This window comes from Topomyia yanbarensis, chromosome 3 (assembly GCF_030247195.1).
Source record: "Topomyia yanbarensis strain Yona2022 chromosome 3, ASM3024719v1, whole genome shotgun sequence".
NCBI lineage: Eukaryota > Metazoa > Arthropoda > Insecta > Diptera > Culicidae > Topomyia > Topomyia yanbarensis.
In genome coordinates this window covers 210,523,582-210,545,959 of record NC_080672.1, presented here as the reverse complement: position 1 = coordinate 210,545,959, position 22,378 = coordinate 210,523,582, and the positions used below count along the sequence as shown (strand labels likewise).

General features: G+C 34.8%; 1 protein-coding gene across 5 annotated transcripts in view; it reads left to right on the top strand.

Moving 5' to 3' along the window:
- LOC131690670 (protein vav) overlaps nt 1-22,378 on the top strand; it is a 1,592,017-nt gene that overhangs the window by 418,435 nt on the left and 1,151,204 nt on the right. For all 5 annotated transcript variants that reach the window (XR_009305611.1, XM_058976597.1, XM_058976596.1 and 2 more), the window contains exon 4: nt 3,512-3,618. Coding sequence is in view for 4 of the 5 variants with exons in the window: in XM_058976597.1 (XP_058832580.1) it covers nt 3,512-3,618 (107 nt within the window). In the remaining variant the exon portion in view is untranslated. The remainder of the gene's footprint in view (nt 1-3,511; nt 3,619-22,378) is intronic.

The following is a 22,378-nucleotide window of genomic DNA, read 5'->3' as shown; positions in this document are numbered from 1 at the left end:
AATAAATTTTCACAAATTGTTATATAATTTTTACAAATTATAGAATAAAGGAAATCCCTCTCGTCTAAACATAGCCAACGTGATTGTGATTATAAAAAATATGAGTTGTCTGATTACAGATTACCCAATTTGCCACAACTTTACTTAAGCAGGACTCATGCAGTGTCAACATCAATGTATTCAATAAAGTTTCAAGGTCGCGAGAGATTTTTCTTTTCGACTTCAAAAGTAAAATTGAAAAGTCAAAACATGTATCTTCAAAACAAAAAAAAAGTTTCTAAATCCATTGAGTAGGTGCTTTACAATTTATTCCCAAAAAGTGCTCAATTGTAGGCCTCGCGAATAGAAGACCACCTTAAATCAATGTCGATGAAAATTTCTGGAAGAACAAAAATTAATTTGAAAAATTAATTCAAAGTTATTTGCAAAACATATGAAATTTAAGTATTTACACGTTTTTCGCCTTTCTCATATATTCGTAATACATATTTTTCATAAATTAATTATGTTGTGACACGCAAGTACTAACACTATAATTGTCGTCGCATGATACATATTTTATTATAACTGTTTCTTTATTTTTCTAATGCGTTAAATTCTAATATTATATTTTGAAAGGTTTAAGACGAATTTTCGCGCCAACTCGAACAGATGTAGGCAGCATCCTCTTAGATTTTAATGAAGCTTTCTGTACATGAGAACGTTGTCACAAAAAGACACTTTGGATCCTTTGTTTTTCCAAAAATGATCTAGACCAGTGGTTCTCAACCTTGTTCATACCACGGACCCCTTAGAAATCACCCTGGGTTGCCGCGGACCCCCACTGATAAATATCGATTTTGTATGCTATCAATATGTTATTTTCAGTTTGCTAGGAAGCAAGACCTGAAATTTCATTATGCGCTCAGAAAATATATTTTTCCTCGCGTCCGCGGACCCCAGGTTGAGAATCACTGATCTAGACTGTCTTTTGAAATGGGCCAAACTTTTCGTATCAATTTTTTTTTTCAAATGGCTATAGTCCGAAAATGGCAAATCCTACAAATAAATGTTTTGCAAAATTAGTCAAATTTTTGAATAAAAATATTGAAAAAATTCTTCATTCATTTTAAAAATTTAAAGTCGATTTACAAAAAAAAACAATTTTGATTTGGATGAAATTTTGTTCCAAGATAGGTAATTATGTTCCCTGCCTACCGTCAAAAATTCAAGTTGGGCACTTTCAAGGAAGAAAAATTATTTGAAAAAAACTTTTTTTTGTTCAAGCTGAATTTTTTTTCAGTGTATTTTTATCGAAAACTAAACCAATGAAAGTCATAATCATCTCAGAATCCATTTTCCCAATTGCTAGTTTCCTGATACATGCAAAAAATATCAGTAACGAAACAGTAGCATACTAAAATGAAGACTGGAAGACTTGAAGACTGCAATTCATTTGTTCATCTCAAAAATGATAAATTTTATGAAACAATTGATAAACTTTTCAAAAAATTATTTTATGTCTGATGGAGCAGCAGCACAATACAAAAATGAGGAAAATTCCGCAAGCTTCTGGAGATTTCAGTCAAAGTATGAATGAGGCGCAGAATGGCATTTTTTGCAACATCACATGGAAAAGGACCCTGTGATGCTATTGGTGGCACTCTCAAGCGAATGGGAAAAAGAGCCAGTTTGGCTCGCCACTATGAAAATACCATAACAACTCCCCGAGAGTTATATAACTGGGCAGTTGAACAAACTGATAAAAATATCACAAAAGTAGTTTTCTGCTACATATTTACTGAACAGTACAACAAAATGTCAGAATAACACGAAGAATTGTATAATAACACCAAAACAATATCTGGTACTCAGAAATTCCACAGTTTTGGGACTATTCCTGATAGCAAAGTAGAGGCGAAAAGGTAAAAGCTAAACCAAAAATATTTTCATTGTATAGAAATAATACAAAAAAGTATGCATGCAGATAGTTTTAAGACAAATGTTATATGTGAAAATAAATAAATAATTATGTAAAATTCAATACATAATGTTGTGGTGGTTATTTCTTTCCCTGATCCTTCCTCAGCACTAAACAAGAAAATAAAGAAGTAACAATGGAATATTTGTTTACTGACATAAACTCTTTTCAATTGGATTCTTGATTAAGGGGTTACATACTTTTTTGTGATAAAAATGTCAAGAAAGTTTGAATTTATGTAAATGCATAAAGCAATAATTCATTACATCAAACTTATAGTATTTTGGTAGCACATTTTTCAGTGAAATAAACAAGCATAAGTTTATCAAATATATTGATAATTGGCGGAGTTATGGCTTTTTCCCCGAAACCCTTTTATATTTAAGAGGTTTGCGGTGATTACGACTGAAGACTAATAGATCATCCTAAATCCCAAAACTCCATTAGTGTATGAGTATTCCTCGTACCTTAACGATTAGTTGAATAAATAGTAATTTTTTCTGCATTCGAGAACGTTTTTAGTAAAAAATCGGAATCGTTAAAGTACAAGAAAAATTAATTACGAAAAATTACGAATTGAAAAAAAAATTAACAAAATCGATTGAGTAGTTTTTCGGCAATCGTTATCACGGAAAACCCATTTTAAGTAAAACGACATTTCGAGATAATCGAGTTGAAAATTTCAATTTACCACTGCTCTTGGTAGACGAAAGGCACTTGGAAGAGCTGTAACTTTCGAATGTTTCCCCAATTTTTTATAGAGATTAGAGAAATAGCTAATCTCTATAAAAAATTGGGGAAACATTCTCAAGGAGTTGTACTTTCACATAAAGTATTTAAAAAAAAATCAATTTTATGGAGAATGAAAAGGTAAGTAACCCCTTAATAAAGTATACTTAGTTGCTAAATTATACAATATCTTCTCACAAACTGAGTTTTATTGGATTCTGAGATGATTATGACTTTCATTTGTTTAGTTTTCGATAAAAATATATTGAAGAAAAAAATTCAGTTTGGACAAGGAAAAGTTTTTTTCAAACTTTTTTTCCTTGAAAGTGCCCAACTTGACTTTTTGACGGTAGGTAGGGAATCCAAGATAGGTAATTACCTATCTTGGAACAAAATGTCATCCAAATCAAAAATGGTTTTTTTGTAAATCGACTTTAAATTTTTAAAATCGATTTTTTTTTCAATGTAGGAGTCAATATTTTTATTCAAAAATTTGACTAATTTTGTGAAAATTACTCCTGCAACATTTTTGTAGGATATGTTAGTTTTTGACTATAGCCATTTGAAAGCATTTGGTAAAAAAAGTTTGACTCTTTTCAAAAGACAGTCTAACTCATTTTTGAAAAATCAAAGTATGCAAAGTGGCTTTTTGCGACAAAGTCTTCGTGTACAGAAAGTTTCATTAAAATCTGAGAGGGTGCTGCCAACTCTGAATACGATTTGGCGCGTAATTCGTCTTATGACAGAAAGCATAGCATTCACTACAACTTCAACCCTTTCTTTTAATCACAATGCAATTGAATTAATTTCTAATTTTTACAGGATAAACCATAGCGCCAGTACAAACGAAATTGATGCTATTGAAATTATGGTAAAAAGCAATAACAACTTGAAAGGAAGAAGGTGTATCGAAAGTCAAATATTCAATGGTAAACTATATTTTGAGCTCTAATGTGTATATAATGTCGGCAAAAATTTAAAGATCAGTGTTTAAGGATGAAAAAATTGTAAAAATATGAAATTATCTAATTCATCATCGCTGTTATATACTGGTTTTTAGCTATCTATCTATCTCTCTATATTCATATATATATATATATATATATATATATATATATATATATATATATATATATATATATATATATATATATATATATATATATATATATATATATATATATATATATATATATATATATATATATATATATATATATATATATATATATATATATATATATATATATATATATATATATATATATATATATATATATATATATATATATATATATATATATATATATATATATATATATATATATATATATATATATATATATATATATATATATATATATATATATATATATATATATATATATATATATATATATATATATATATATATATATATATAAATATATATATATATATATATATATATATCTATATATATATATATATATATATATATTTCTCCTGAAAAAAGTTATACGATATCTCAGAATTCTGCAATATTTGGTAGAATCGTGTTCCTTACCGAAAAATATTAGATACATATTTTTTTATTTTGTCATTAGGGTGTCTCTTCCCACGATAGACTGGTTAAAAAATCGTGATTTTTCAAAAGTTGATTTTTTTAAAAGTAACTTTTGAACCGCTGAACCAATTTTCATGTGTTATGGGTCAAATGAAAGGTATTTAAGTGTAGTTTCAAGAAAAAATTACTAACTTTAAAAAATATTGAGTTTTGTACGAGCAAAATACGCATTAAATGGTTTTCATGATTTTCACTGCGAGAGTCCTTGAATACTCCATACTTTTATATTTTTATTTGATAGATCGTTCCATTCTACACAACATCTCCAAACATGTTTTTGAACCAGATCTAGAGGTTTCAGAGATATAATTTTTTGAAAATAAAAAATCTATACACCCCACATCTCTAGCGAGTCACAGCAGCTGTGAATAAAGAAATCTATGATTTACTTACAAGCTAGGTGCAACATTCGTTTCAACCAGGGGGCTGTCCATTAACCACGTAGAAAAAAATTAGACATTGCAGACCCTCGTTCAAAATATTTTTACCGGGCGTAATCTTTGGTTAGAAATTCCACTTCAATAAAAATCCTGGTGGTTTTTAAAGGGTCATATTTCGGTATTATTTATTTTTGTATCAAAAATTCAGAAGAAGCATGAAGAGAAATAAGTAAAACATTTTTATAACTTTATTCGTTTTATTTTTCACAAGGCATTTCATTTCTTTAGCTACAATTCACCATATATTTCTTCCGTCGAAAATGAATACCGTTTGACAATAATATAGTTTTCATTTTGAAGCTTAAAACTATGGAATGACTGTGTTCCCGAAATTTGCTTTACACGTGTTCAGCGATTTTTTAACTTTTTTTTTCATTTTATTGTATTCGGATTCTGAAAAAAGCTGATAGTGTATTTTTGGATCATGGCTGTTGTTATATGATGGCCTTGCAAACTCGCTTTCGCAGCGTTTCGTTTCAATACTTCTCCCAAAGCATCACAAGGATCCTTTCCATGACAAGTTGCGAAAAAATTCCATTCGGTATCAATGCCAAAATCTTGTTGCATGTTGCACAAATTAAATGCCGTCATTTTATTTTTGTATTGGCTTCCTGATCCACCTGAGAAAAAGAAAATCTGTTGTAAGCCTGGCAATTTACCTTTTATGAACGCTAAACAATGAGTCAAAAATAAGCGAACTGCGACATGATGTTTAGTGAAGTCAGCAATTGCAATAAAACTAGTAAACTTCAAATCGTCCAATTCTTCGTCTTTAAAATAAATAGCACAAGGGTGAATAGTACATTGAGCGTTTACCCAATGAAACCTTGCACTGCATCCTGCACAACTAGGGTTCGCAGTACCTACCCTTTTTGGCGAGAACCGGTACTACGGTACTGAAGCCCTCAGTACCGGTAGTACCGGTAAAGTACCGGTACTCGAATATTTTTTTTTTAAATATCGTAAAAAGCTTCAAACTGAAATTGAATGCTCAAACTGATGATCTTATTCTCAGATGATTGATTTTTGCTGATCAAAGAACATATTTATTGTTTTTAATTGCTTCGGAATGGCAAGACTCATTTCACAGAAGATATTTTTCGTATAGGGCACCTTCTTTTATTTCGAAATCTAGGCCACTTTGAAATCAATAACTGCTAAGTGGTGCGACTTTCGTCGACTTGAACAGATGGTATATGTATGAAACCCTATTAACAACAGTAAATCAAAGCGAGAATGGCAGTAAATCCAAGCAGGTTAATCGCATTTCCTATCTTGCTTTTCTGAAAATTGGTTTCGAACTTTATGTCGTTTGCCTACTATTCTCTAACGCATATCCAGGCTCTTTGCTTTCCTATTAAATTATGGAGTTTTGCTGAATTTTCCGATCACCAATAATTACAAATCGCCCCATTTGAAACAGTTCACCAAGTCTAAAACTGTTAGCTACTAAATCGCTGTTCGTTCTATTATAGATAAAGGTTTAAGAGCAAACCAAATACAGACATGACTTAGACCATAGTCTTATTACGCACCACCCAGTGAATAATGGAAACCAATCCGAATGTCGCTAATAAAACTTTAACTTCTAGAATTACTATGATGATGGCCCCACCTCATTCCCACACAAAGGTGTTATCTCAACGATTTATCTAGAAGGCAAATTAGTATAATTAAACGTTATCGGTCTGCAAGATATTTTGAAACAGATCCCCCTGCAGAGTTAACATATTTGTCATAAAAAATTGTATGGTACCGAAAATACCGGTACTGGCTTTTGTTCAGTACCGGTATTACGGTACCAAAAATGGGTCGGTATTCCCGGGATTTTCGGTACCGGTATTACCGGTACCACAACCCTATGCACAACGAAAGAATAATTCTCCGAAAAATCACAGATAATGATGCATTCTGTAGCTTTCAAATTGCTTTTGATGTGTTTCAAGTAGTTTGCTTGTTGCTCAGCTCTAAAGTTATGCGGCAATATATTGAATAATTTTTCTGAAAAATCATCAATAAATTCTTGTGTGTCCATTTCAACTAAGTCCATAATGCATCTTTCTACTTCACGCCATTGTTTGAATTTTAATGATTCAATATGGCCGTTACTAAGAATACTCATTCGTTTTGTCGCTTTTCCTTCAACTCCTTGCTCTCCCTTGAGTACTATGGTTCTTGATATTCAAACATATTTCACACCTTCCAGTCCCTTGCTAATTAAATGTCGTTATAATATAGAACAAGAAAAAAGTTTGATTCACTCTAAGTCGTTAATAAAAAGGAAAAAATCCAGCAGCTTTGGGCGAAAGCTACCGACGCCGTGTTCAGTCAACACACAGTAACTATATGCACAGCTGTTGAACAATTGTCGTTGAAATAAGACACCCCGGCAGGCACTTAGTGAGCACAAAAACTAACTCATTCAATGAGTTTCAACGTCGTAAAAAGCTTAGGGTGGAAGTTTTCCGTGACTTAACTTTTTGTCGGTTCCGACAGCCTGAAGTACAAAGTTACTTTACGCTGTTCAGGACAAGCCGCAGACTCAGGTGATTCGCATTTCTAATGCTAAAATATCCTGACCCCTGCGGTATCAGACAAAAGGTTAAGTTGCCGGGAAACTCTAAGCTTGCTCATATGACTCTATTCCACGCTTTTCTAAACTTTCTTCCTTCGACTCCTTGCTGTCCCTTTAGTACTATGGCTCTTAATATCGAAAAATATTCCACACATTCCATTCCCTTGCTAATTAAATGTCGTTAAAATATAGAAAAAGCTAAAATTGGCGTTCCAGGGCAGTTTCCGTAACACTGCAGCCAACATTGTTTGCTCGAATTTTCACAAATTATTTTTGGAAACAAATCATGATAGAAATTAACACCATCTGGAAGTAATTTAAGTAAGTACCAGTCAGAGCAGCAATGGGATAAAAAAACCTTAGCGCAAAAATGGTTCAAAAAGATATACCACTTTTGCCCTGAGAGGAAAAATATTCCATTTTTATCCTAAGAATGGTTTCAGAAATTATTTATCACAAATCAATGAAACAATCATCAATGTGGAAGTTATTTGAAAGTTGGTGGTCAGTAGGTATCGAAAATTGACGATTACCGCCATTTTTAAATACAAGATGGCGACTTCCGGTAACCACAAAATAGTAAGAACCACCATCAATATGGGTGTCATTTGAAGGGGGTGGTCAGCAGACACCGAAAATTGACGATTACCGCCATTTTGAAATCCAAGATGGCTACTTCCGGTTACCACATTGCTTTTGTGAAAGTGAATATGGTAACTTGTGTGTACATAGTGCAGGAAGCAGTCGCTTAAATTTGTGAGAAATATTTTGCTTTTCGTTGAAAACTTTGTGGGCGCTAATCGCTAATCAGAATATCATTCAGATAAGTATAGTGTATAGTCATACAGACTATTATTGTTCTGTGATTTTCGGATTTCATTTCGCTGCATCGGCTGGCTTTGTAAGTTTCCCAGCAGCGAGGTGACGCAGTGTTATATTTTTACATTTCTTACAAAAGAAATGTATAGGATTCGCTCAAACTTTGAAAACTTTTTCCGAGGCCCGGAGGGCCGAGTCTCATATACCAATTAGGGTTCGCAGTACCTACCCTTTTTGGCGAGAACCGGTACTACGGTACTGAAGCCCTCAGTACCGGTAGTACCGGTAAAGTACCGGTACTCGAATATTTTTTTTTTAAATATCGTAAAAAGCTTCAAACTGAAATTGAATGCTCAAACTGATGATCTTATTCTCAGATGATTGATTTTTGCTGATCAAAGAACATATTTATTGTTTTTAATTGCTTCGGAATGGCAAGACTCATTTCACAGAAGATATTTTCGTATAGGACACCTTCTTTTATTTCGAAATCTAGGCCACTTTGAAATCAATAACTGCTAAGTGGTGCGACTTTCGTCGACTTGAACAGATGGTATATGTATGAAACCCTATTAACAACAGTAAATCAAAGCGAGAATGGCAGTAAATCCAAGCAGGTTAATCGCATTTCCTATCTTGCTTTTCTGAAAATTGGTTTCGAACTTTATGTCGTTTGCCTACTATTCTCTAACGCATATCCAGGCTCTTTGCTTTCCTATTAAATTATGGAGTTTTGCTGAATTTTCCGATCACCAATAATTACAAATCGCCCCATTTGAAACAGTTCACCAAGTCTAAAACTGTTAGCTACTAAATCGCTGTTCGTTCTATTATAGATAAAGGTTTAAGAGCAAACCAAATACAGACATGACTTAGACCATAGTCTTATTACGCGCCACCCAGTGAATAATGGAAACCAATCCGAATGTCGCTAATAAAACTTTTACTTCTAGAATTACTATGATGATGGCCCCACCTCATTTCCACACAAAGGTGTTATCTCAACGATTTATCTAGAAGGCAAATTAGTATAATTAAACGTTATCGGTCTGCAAGATATTTTGAAACAGATCCCCCTGCAGAGTTAACATATTTGTCATAAAAAATTGTATGGTACCGAAAATACCGGTACTGGCTTTTGTTCAGTACCGGTATTACGGTACCAAAAATGGGTCGGTATTCCCGGGATTTTCGGTACCGGTATTACCGGTACCACAACCCTAATACCAATCGACTCAGCTCGACAAATTGAGACAATGTCTGTATGTGTGTGTGTATGTGTGTATGTATGTATGTACAAAATGCCATGTAATTATCTCAGCAATGGCTGAACCGATCTTAATGAAATTAGTTTCAAATGAAAGGCCTAACGTTGCCATGTGACACCATCATTTTTGATTTTCGATATGTTGTTTACTTTCCGAGATATGGGCGATTTTGTCAAAACACGGCAGGTTTTTTGCAAATAACTTTCAAACAATACAATTTTGTCCCACAATAGAAAACTTGTAAAAATACCTTTCTAACAAGCTATAGATTGTCTACATCCGTGCACGAGCAACGGAGATATTGAAAATTTTGTATTTTTAGTCCGCGCTTACCAATTTCCACTAACTAAAAATGAGATTGTTTCATACAGAGTATTGCTTTACTGGTGTTTTAGGGGCAAAACTAAACCGATTTTGAATATCGGGGTATGAAAACACATCTACGTGATTCAAGGAATTCGATGTTGAGAACATTTTGTGAATTACCTTTATAATAAATTAACTATTTCTCAAAAATCAATATATAAGTTCACTTCAAAGACAAAATAATGTGTTGATAAAGAAACAGTGAGTTCTAGTATTTATTCCTTGGATTAGGCATTGCGTTCAATCATGAGGGAAATATTGGATTGTATATCAATACACAGATCAACAAGTAATTCACCTAGTAGTGAGATAAAAGATTTCTTATATAATTATACTCGTGGCGTCACCGAAAGCAACTGTATGTTTGAAGCCCAAAAATCTAGCGAAAATTTAACTCTTTTGCAAGATCTAGGTTATACTGGTTATTGCGCAAAAATTACTATTTACATTATTTATGATAAGAATGTAAGAAATCAGTATATCATAATAAGGGGCCATGCATAAATGACGTAGCATTTTGGGGGGTAGGGAGGGTATACCAAATTTGTGACGAAGTGTGACGAGGGGGAGGGTAGGGTCAGAAGTTGTGCGACGTAGCATTAAGTTTAAAACCCATTGTTTAGAGAAAACAATTTAATGATCATCCATTCCCAAGAGAAATAAATTTAAATTCAAACAAGTTACTTTTGATGCGGTTTTTCATGAGGTAAATTTTACGATTCGCGGAATTGCAAGTTCGCGAAAATACAAAAAGATTTTGTATGCGGATTTAACTTGATACATTAGTTAGCTAATGTTGCTAATTAGTAGACTTAGTTTGAAAGCTGAATTAAATTTTCACTTCGGATTCAACCAAACAAAATTTAGTAATTTAGATGAACGTATGCTTCTTACAATCATTGGCGGCTGCACGATTGTGAACTGAGAGAATTTCTCTTCATGCTCCCTTTGACTTATAAAATTCAAAACAAAACTTTCAACACTATATTTGTCATGAAATGGGCTTATTTTACACGCAATTTGCTGTTATAATGAAAATGTTGATAAAAGTCGTCAAACATTTTGAAAGGACATGTAGGTATTTAAAATAATTGAAAAACATATGTAATTTTTTTTCATCTCCCGGGCGCTTTGCATGGGATGAGGGGGAGGGGGTAGGTAAATGCTACGTTATTTACGAGGGGGAGGTTAGAATTTTGTGACCAAATGCTACGTGGGGGGAGGGAGGGGTCAAAAATCGCCGAAAAAAAGCTACGTCATTTGTGTACGGCCCCTAATATACCTATAAAAATAATGTCACTGCAATAACCATCATTTGCCATTCCTCACACGCCCCCCCCCCCCTCCATCACTCTCTCCCTCCCACTCTCTTTCTCTCTCTGTCTCTCTTCTATTCGCATCTATCTAACTATTTCTGTATCCATTTCTAAGTTGTGTGATAAGATCTTCTGCCAATCTGAAATATTTATTAATTGTAATTGCGAAGGTTTGAGAAAACAAAACTATTTCTTGTCTGCTGCTACATCAACTCAACTTTAATTCAATTCTATTCAAAGCCTGTATCTACACTATAATTAAGGAAATTCATGGCTATATCAGAAAAATATTTGGCTTTACTGGGTAATATGAAAGTTTGACGATGAAAATTTTCAAAAGAGACATTCCACGTGCAATATTTAAACTATTCGTATCTCTATTGAATTTTGAATGAAATATATGCTCAAAGACTGAAAGCTGAAGCCAGAAGGATTGGACTTGCCATCAACGTTTCGAAGACAAAATACATGAGAGGAAGAGGTTCTAAAGACGACAATGTGAACCTCCCACCCGAGTTCGGATTGACGGTGAGGAAATCGAGATGGTCGACGAATTCATGTATTTGGGTTCACTGGTAACCGACGACAATGATAACAGCAGAGAAATTCAGAGACGGATCTTGGCGGGAAATCGTGCCTACTTTGGACTCCGGAGGACGCTCCGGTCGAACAAAATTCGCCGGCGCACGAAGTTGATTATCTACAAGACGCTGATTAGATCGGTAGTCCTCTACGGCCACGTGACCTGGACTATGCTCGTGGAGGACCAACGCGCCCTTGGAGTTTTCGAACGAAAGGTTTTGCGTACCATCTATGGTGGCGTGCAGATGGAAGACGGAACGTGGCGCAGGCGAATGAACCATGAGTTGTATCAGCTGCACATTCGTTGGATTGGTACGAACTTTCATGAAAAATAACGGATCAAAGACCAAAAATATCCACAAATTAGATCCAGGAAAAGAAGTCTCCCAAAGTACTCACTCTCGATGGGGGATGCAACTACAATGTGTCTTCTAACTTATCGTCGTCCATATCTGGATATACTGAGTAGTTTGAACCATTTCTTTGGTCTGTACAGGACTTATTTATCCATATTTCCTGCACGAGAATTCCTAACGAAACAATATGAAAGCTATAAGGATGAATGGAAAGAGACTGCATTGTAATCAACTGAATGCACGGCTTTTATGCTATCGACATAGCCTAGACATTTCACACTATTTACTTCAATGCAAATAAAAACTTTGAAATATCTACCTGTCTCATTCACGAATCGCATTCTCCCTGTCGTTCTCTGTTCAAGGGCCTTGAAAGCACATGTGACTTTATCTCACTTTACTGTATTCAATTGTGCGTTAAAATACTGGACCTGGAAATTCTATTCTGTACATAAATCTTTTTTCGGGAATATGTGACCAAAAAGTAAACTTCGAATTCCAAAGCAAATTGAACATTCCAGGTTCCTGATAACTAATTAAGGTACAACAATAAAGTAGAAACACCAGATAATCTTAAACGACGTCAAGTAAAGAAGCATGAAAACAAAAAGAATAAAACTAAAAAAAGATGGAAGCCCTAGAAAGTCCATTGCATATTTATTACCCTTTTCTCAGAAGATGGGATTTTCAAAAACATTTCAAAACTTTCTGATGCAATGGTTCTCAAATTCGTACAATCCGGTTTATTTATTTTCTTTATTCAGAAATGTTTTTTAACTTTAAATATGTGATCATTTCATTTTAATTACTTATTCCATTCAGCATATTTTTATTCGTTTTGTTCATCTGCGTCATTTTACTTATTTTATTCGTTTCATTCTTTGGATTCACTCTGATCAGTTTACTCTTTTTGTGCATTTTACTCATATCATTCATTTAACTTATTTTATTCATTGTTTTCATTGTATGCATTTTATTCATTTTTTCCAGTTTATTCATTTTGTTCAGTTTCTTCTGACTACTTTTTCAGTTTTAATCATTTCATCCAAATAATTTATTTGATTCAATTTATTTCTTTATATTAATTTATATCCTTTTACCATTGTTCAATTTTTCATTTTAATCAATGCATTAAATTTTTCTCATTTTCTTCTTTTTATTCATTTTATCACTTCAGCTCATTTTGTTTATTTGATTCGTTTGTTTTATTTATGCATTTCATTTATTTTTTACTTTATTCATTTTGTTCATCCATTCTTTTTATTCATTTGATCCATTTCATTAATTTGATTCATTGTATTCACTGGATGAATTAAATCAATTTGATTCATTTAATTCATTTGATTTATTTGATTTATTTGATTCATGTGATTCATGTGATTCATTTGATTCATTTGATTCATTTGATTCATTTGATTCATATGATTCATTTGATTCATTTGATTCATTTGATTCATTTGATTCATTTGAGTCATTTGATTCATTTGATTCATTTGATTCATTTGCATTTTATTCATATCTTTAATTTTATGCATTTAATGTTCAGTCATTCGTTTTATTTCATTCAATTTGTTAGTATGAGTCAATTTATTCTATTAATCTTATAACTGTTTCTAAATATAATCTTAATTTTTATTTAATAACCTAATCTAATTTGATTCGTGTATATTATAATTTTGATTTACATTAATTTTTCTACTCATTTTATGAATTTAAAAACCTATTATTTCATTTTTTGCTTTACTTTTTTTATTTCGGTCGTTTTGTTGATTTCTATAATTTATTCAGTTTATTCGAGATTGTATTCGTGCAAGACTAGAAACTGTTTTCATCCCACCTCTAGTTGGGTGCTTACTTCTCGTGAGTTCTGCAAACTAATCCAATAGAGTGTGTGAATGTGTAAGAAATGTCTCATCTCACTGCTAGGTGGATTAAATCGGTTTTTTGTTTTTGTTCCGCTTCTCCAGCTGTTGTTTAATTTGCCTATAATGAGTGGCCTGTGTGCAAAGTGTACGGGCACGGTGAGTCTCGCCGAAGGTCTTGTACTACGCCTTTTTTGCGGCGATAAATACCATCAAAAATGTTCCGGGTTAACAAAGGCCATGGTGAATTGGGTGGCTGATAATGCAAGTCTTTGCTACAAGTGTGCAAAATGTTTATCAGGCAAGTCTTCTGGTGTGTAGGATGTCAGTTCGATAATCATTGAGTTGGATAAGAAGATGGAACAATTTGCTTCCATTTCTGAATCTCTCACTGATGCCCGAAAAAACATCGATGCACAGATAAACATCGCAGTAGAAAACGGAATAGAAAAACTGATCAGGTCTTTCAACAACTCTCTCGAGTGTATATTGGCTAGCTTGGAAAACAGTGTTGCCAAAAAGTTGGAAAATTTGAAAAGTTGGTTTAATGAAAATGTTAAGCGTGAAATTGAATTAGTTGGAATGAACAGAAAGAGGAATTTTAGTAATAGGAAGGTTCATTCTGAATCTGACGGGAATCCCAGTAGAAAACGAAAAATTTTGACGAATAAAGAAGAAGAACCGATGTTAATTGAAATAGACGATGATGGAAACAATGACGAGGTTTTTGATAAAAATAGTAGAATTACTTACGCGAATGTTTTGTCGGGAGCTACTGAGACGAATAAAATTAGAACTAGAAGTCAAATGAAATGTAAGGCTCACCCGGTCTTTGTGATTACACCAGTCGAGCCGTTGCAATCGAGTGACGACACGAGGAATGAATTAAAAAATAAATTAGATCCAAAGGTGCACAAAATTAGCAACTTTAAAAACGGTAAAGATGGCTCGATTATTGTGGAGTGTGCAACTCGGGATAATATTGAATCGGTGAAAGAAAACATTGTAAGCAATCTGGGTGAAAAGTATAATGCTGTTATACCGATACCCGGTAAACCGAAGTTAAAAATAATGGGGATGAGTGATCGATACTCTGAAGAAGTCTTCATTGACTTATTGAAGAGTCAGAATGAGGGTATTCCGTTTGAATATGTTAATGTTGCCAATTTCCAAAATCCACGCTTCAAATATAACAAATACAATGTTATAATTGAAGTTGATAAGGACACTTATAGCAGCCTGATGTCAGCCCGTGCGGTAAACATTGGTTGGGATAGGTGTTCTGTTTTAGAGGCCTTTAACGTGCTGCGCTGCTGTGGAGAATATGGTCATAAGAGCACGGGATGCGTGAATAAAGAAACATACTCCAGATGTAGTGGAGCACATAGAACATCTGAATGCTCGTCAACGGATTTTAAATGCGTGAATTGCATTAAAAAGAATAATGAACGTAAAATGAATTTGGACGTAAATCATGCGGCATTTAGTAAGCAATGTTCAGTATATCGGAGACTGCTAGAATTGAAAAAAGCAACGTTTTGTCAAGTGAATAGCAACTAACAAACGAGAGGTTGTCTGAAACATTGTATTTAAATATAGCTGGGTTATCTACAAACTTTGTCGCAATGCGACATCTTGTAGAAAACAAACGTCCATTGTTGGTTTCAATATCAGAAACACATATTGTTGATGCTGATGCATTTGATCAGTATAGCATTCCGGGTTATAAAGTTGCTTTTTGCCTATCTCATTCCAGACATACCGGTAGAGTTGCTATTTACGCCAAAGAATCGATTAAATTCAACGTTCGGTTAAACGAAGCAGTTGATAATAATTGGTTCTTGGGTATATCAGTTGACAGAGGCATGCAGATGGGAAATTTTGCAGTAGTATACCATTCTCCTAGTTCAAGCGATCGATGGTTTTTAGAAATTTTAGAAAACTGGTGGTAGATTTTCGTTGACTTAAGTAAACTCAATGTAATTTCGGGCGATTTTAATATTAATTGGCTCAATGATCAAAATTCGTATCAGTTGAAGCAGTTGGCAGTTTTTCAATTTCAAGCAAACGGTTGGTGAGTTTACAAGAATTTCCAGACACAGTAGAACATTGATAGATCACGTGTATTCCAATTTTGACGGGGTTCATTCGTATGTAGAGGCCGATTGTAAAATTTCAGACCATGAGACAATTTCAATTTTACTGGAGAATGAACCTAACCGTGAAGAGGATAAAGTTAAAATCAAGTGCTGGAAAAGATATTCGAAACAAGCTATGGCTCAACTGGTTTCGAGAAGCATGGATTTTACGGAATTGAATGGAAATTTGGATAACAAGGCAGATGTTCTAACTAACGTGTTAAAAGAGTGTACAAATAGTTTAGTTTCTCAAAAGCTTGTTGATTCAAATAACTCGAACAGCTGGTACTCTTTAGATCTTTTGCACCTTAAACGCAAAAGGGATAAAAAGTACAAGAAATTTTGCAGAACTAATAGCGAACGTCTTTGGAATGGGTACACGCACGCGCGAAATATTTATTCACGGGCCTTGAAGAAGACCAAATGTGAATATATTCAAAGGAAGATCGATCAACATCAAAACAACAGCAAAGAGTTATGGAAAATTCTAAAGAATTTAATTAAACCTAAACGTAGTTCCTCGCAGTCCATAACTTTTAACGGGGTAGAAGAACAATCTGAACAAAGAATAGCTGAAAAATTGAACAGTTATTTCGTTAACAATGTTCAACTGATCAATCAAAGTATTGAGCTGGTCAGTGAACCTGTGGAAATAACACAACCGATTAATATTAACTGTAGATTTGACAGATTTCACTCAATCACTTTTGAACAGTTGAAGGATATTTGTTTTTCTTTGGGAAAATCGGCTGGTATCGATAATGTCAACGCAAAAGTGATACAGGATTGCTTTCATGTCATCGGACACGATCTGCTGGACCTTGTAAATGAATCACTACAAACTGGGCACGTGTCGAAAGTTTGGAAGCAATCACTAGTGATTCCTATTCCAAATTTACTGGGACGGATAAAACCGAAGAGTACCGCCCCCTTAACATGTTGCACACATTAGAAAAAAAATTAGAACTTGTTGTTAAGGGCCAGCTGTTGAGTTATTTGAATAATAATTTGCTAATTCCGGAACAATCGGGATACCGAGAGCGACACTCTTGCGAAACCGCTTTGAATCTAGTGTTAGCAAAATGGAAAGAGAAAATCGAGGTTAAAGAGACTATTTTTGCTGTATTTTTGGATCTGAAACGCGCTTTTGAGACAATTTCGAGACCTTTACTTTTGAAAACTTTAGAGCGATTTGGTATCGGAGGGATAGCACATAAGTGGTTTGAAAACTATTTATGTGATAGAACTCAGAAAACTAGTTTTAACGATTTTGTATCTAGTCCTCTCGACAATCCTCTTGGAGTGCCGCAAGGTAGTGTCTTAGGTCCTATTTTATTTATTATGTATATAAATGATATTAGGCGAGTTTTACGATTTTGTGACCTAAATTTGTTTGCTGACGACACTGTTCTGTTCATTGCAGCTAAGGATGTAGATGAAGCCGTGGCGCATTTGAACGAAGATTTGCATTCCCTTGCTCGTTGGTTAAAATTTAAACAATTAAAGTTAAATGTTGCTAGAACTAAATACATGATTATCTCTTCGGCTAATACTAGGCCTGACGTTAACGTTGAAATAAACGGTGAGACTATTGATCGCGTTAGTGAATTAAAATATCTTGGAATAATCATTGATGAAACGTTAACCTTTAAATCTCACATCGACAATGTCATCAAAAAGATTGCTAAAAAGTATGGTATATTGTGTTGTCTGAAAAATGATTTAACAATTAGTAGTAAAATTTTATTATATAAATCTATTATTTCACCACATATTGACTTCTGCCCGTCTATTTTGTTTCTTGCCAATCAAACACAAATATTAGGGTTACAGCGATTGCTAAATAGAGTCATGCGATTAATTTTAAAATGTAACAGATACACTTCCTCTAGTTTCATGCTAGATGCATTACAGTGGCTCTCTGTGAAGCAAAGAATTTATTACTTGACTATGGTGTGCATTTTTAAAATTATTAATGGAATGCTGCCTCGATATTTGTGTGATCGAATTGAAAGAGGAAGTGATGTGCATAGGTACAACACTAGAAACGCGTCTGATGCAAGAACATCTAACTTTTTATTTGGTAGATCACAGAACTCCTTGCTGTACAAAGGAATAAGTTTTTGCAATTCGATGCCTAGACATATTAAACGTGCGGCAACATTAGCGGAGTTCAAAACACAATGTTTTTCACACGTAAAATCTGCTTTGTAGACAGATTTTTTGAATTTTTATATTTTGGAATTATTTGAATAACTATGTAATACCACGAAGATTGTATTTTTTTCTCTTCTATTATTTGCATTTAGTCACACTAAGTTATTATATTCGCTATGATGATGATGGATTTTTGTTAATTGTTTATTATAGTTTTTAAAAATAATGAGATGTCTACAGAAGTCTGAGTCACGCGCGAGAAGCAGAGAGAGACTAACTTGAAATCGAACATGGTAACCAGTACTAAGACCTCATCGGGTTGAATCGAAGCTTTTAGACTTTTGTTGTGATCAGGGTCTGATTTAATGATGGAGTTGCTTTGCTGGCTTTGCTCGACAATAGAGTTAATCTCGGTTATTGCTGCCATAGCGGCAATAACGGAGTTGGTTCGTTGAGTGGGGGGCTTGGTGACTTCTTCTGATAAAACAAGATATCGGGTTCAATTCCTGATCAATCCAGGAAATTCCCGGAAAGGAATATCCCTGGATTGCCTTGGGTTAGTGGTATGCAACTTTCAATAAAGGGGCCTGATGTGGATGATATAACTTGATTAGACTCTGCACTGCCACTAGGCTCGTCACTTCTCACCTTAGCAGGTGGTAGTACCGAAGTCTTGGTCAGGCGGGAGGAGTCTTACAGAGAATTATCAGAAATGGAAGATATTGGGCTCAATTCCCGATTCTATCAAGTATCTTCCCGAAATGGAAATTTTCTTGATGGACCCTGGTTGTTGATGGAATATTCGAAATATATCTGGTTTTGTTTTTTTGAAGGGAAGGCTATATCTGTAAATTGAACCAGTCCGTTTTTTTGTTAACTGGTCTTGTCTTGATTTAAAATATTAATTATCTTCTAGATAAATCGTTCAGCTCACACCTTTGTGGGGGTATGAGGTGGGCCATCATCATCATCAATAGTAAAAACCACCATCAATATGGGTGCCATTTGAAGGGGGTAGTCAGCAGACACCGAAAATTGACGATTACCGCCATTTTGAAAACCAAGATGGCGACTTCCGGTTACCATAAAATAGTAAGAACCAGTATCAATATGGGTGTCATTTGAAAGGGGGTGGTCAGCAGACACCGAAAATTAACGATTAGCGCCATTTTGAAATCCAAGATGGTGATTTCCGGTTACCACAAAATAGCGAGAACCATTATAAATATGGGTGTCATTTGAAAAGGGATGGTCAGCAGACACCGAAAATTGACGATTACCGCCATTTTGAAAGCCAAGATGGCTACTTCTGGTTACCACAAAATAGTGAGAACCAGTATCAATATGGATGTCATATGTAAGGAGGTGGTCAGCAGACACCGAAAATTTACGATTACCGCCATTTTGAAATCCAAGATGGCGACTTTCGGCTAACACAAAATAGTAAGAATCACCATCAATATGGGTGTCATTTGACAAGGGGTGGTCAGCAGACCCCGAAAATTGACTATTATCGCCATTTTGAAATCCAAGATGACGACATTCGGTTACCACAAAATAGTAATAATCACCATCAATATGGGTGTCATTTGAAAGAGGGTGATCAGTTGCCACCAAAAATTGACGATTACCGCCATTTTCCAAGATGGCCACTTTGTTACGACTCACTACGAACTACTACGCGGACTCACTTTTCACTACATTTAACGGTACACTTCAACACGAGCATTTGGGTCGTTTTACGGCGGTCTCCTGGAGAATTTCACTGAGTGGACTGTCTTCCCTAAATACGTGGTCTCTGGGCAAAGTGAATTTATCAAAATAAACCAAACAAGCGAACTAAATTAACCTCAAGGACATCACATCACAGCTTAATATGACAAGACCTTACATTTTATTTATACAAAACACACAATTGAGAATACTTGCGCATAGTATATTCACTTTACTTCGTACAGAAAATCGTTGCGGCCGGGACGAACGTTGGTCGACTTGCTGCTTCGATGGGTTTCCGAGAACAGGGCGACGACGAACTGGTACTGGAACCACAGACGAAAGTATTCAGACCGGGTGCTTCCGTCGGTCAGGATCCAGATGCGGCGCCAACTCGGCCGTGTAACGGTGGTCTGCGTTTCCGAAAGAAGGTCCGGGAGTGGTACACTGTGCGCACAATACTTTTCGCGAGTTACTTCGCGCACTTTTTCACAACTAGGCTGGCATCATTGGACCAACAGTGCACTCGCGTCGCTTGTTGTGTTTACCGGGCCTTTGCCCGCGGAACACTACACTGTACCGAAAAATAACGGATGGAACGCACTTTGCTGCCGCTCGACTTCACTCCTCGGGCCTGATTTTCTTGATTGATCCTCTTTTCGACGCGGGAAGCCCTTTTTATCTCCCCTGTGCCCCTGGAAACCATCTCCACTCGCGATCGATGACCTCTTCTCGTATACAGCGTAGCAGGGGAAAACGTTGTTTACAAACATGTATAGGTTGGTGCCCCGATAAAAAGTTTAACTGAATTTTTAGATCGGATTGGTTGCATGCATAACCATTACATTGTATAATTTTACTTTTCACCAAATAAACAAATGAACAAAAAAATGTAAATAAACTCTCTGACACATAATATAAACAATGGAGTAAATAAATAGTGTAAATAAATAAATAACACGTAAATAAATAAAGAAATAAATAACAAGCAAATAAATAAATAAATAACAAGTAAATAAATAAATATATAAACAAGTAACTACATAAATAAATAAATACTGACGGGCACCAACCGAAGATTACTAAACATGTAATAAACATCCTTCAAACATGTAAACATGGAAGCTATGACGTTTATTTCACATTTAGACATTTACTGACAATATTTACAAATATAACAAAATTTCTAGGGGCCTATATTAAGCTGGTCCAGTGACCACAGATTTATTGTGACCAACGAAACACAGGTCACAATCTTCCCGGAGTCGGGGTAAAAAAACGAAGCGTTTTTTTCATCCTGTACTGCCGACGTTGAATGCGACTACTTCTCCTCCAATGTCAGTTTTAACTCGTAAAATGATTTTTCCAAAGGCCAGAGGATTTCTTTCCTACGAGTTACGCGACTTTAGAGGAGTGAGCCTGTCCACTCTCTGTCACGGACAATATGCAGGGATAAATGTCAAAATCGGAAGGAATAGTGCTTTCAAGCAAACATTAAACGTCCTGCCAAGTTTCAATATCGCGATTTTTTGTTGCGTCAGATTAAAGATTTCAGCCATCATGACAAGCGTTGAACGAAATCACAAACTAGTTTATCCTGTCAAGACAGTTTTGACTATAATTAATACAATCCACAGTGTTTACTATGAGTACGGAGATCAGATCAACTTGTTCATCTCCGCCACTTTTTCATTCATTCTATGCTTTTCATTCTCCCCCACAATCACTCAAATCCTCGTACACACTCTCACACACTCTACTTTTATTAACCTATTCACGGTACAACTAAATCTAGGGCGCCCTACAACTAATAATCAGCTGAAACATCTTTTACACGAGAGCCAGCGATTTTAGTAAAATCGAATGAGTAACTCGAAACGGTATTTTCCGAATTCCAACCGGTTCACAATTGAAATTTTTCAGTAGAAAATACCCAGAGTTAACTCATTCTAACTAAACGTAGTAATATCGCACAGATCTATGCACACATACCACCACAACGTGTATGGTGCAATCTGTCAAAACTGGATTAAGTGCTTCGCAAGGCAATGATGACGAATTTGATGGTAAGACAAAAACATAACAAAAACAATTAAGGTAGACACGGACTGTTTGGTGCTGGCGATTTTGGACCGTTTTCTTGGCAAGTATATCGTTAATGATGTTTTTTTCTTTACTTTTAGGCATGTTGATAATATTATTGATGATGGAAAATAGTTCCAGGAAAGCAAAACTAATTACATCGAGGAACACAGAACTGGTGGAATCAAATTAAGAGTAGAAGCAATCGGAAAATGCAATTCTCCAATGAATGCAATGAGCCGATGAAAATAAAGTACGCCTCCCGTCTTTCGATACCAGTCGGCGTTCGGCAAGGAATTCTATTATATGGACAAAAATGCTGATGGATGTAGTGTATTTTTCTTTGTGTTACGAAACAAACGATATAAAAGCGTTATGGCCCTTTTGTGTTATGATGACATCCGAAAAC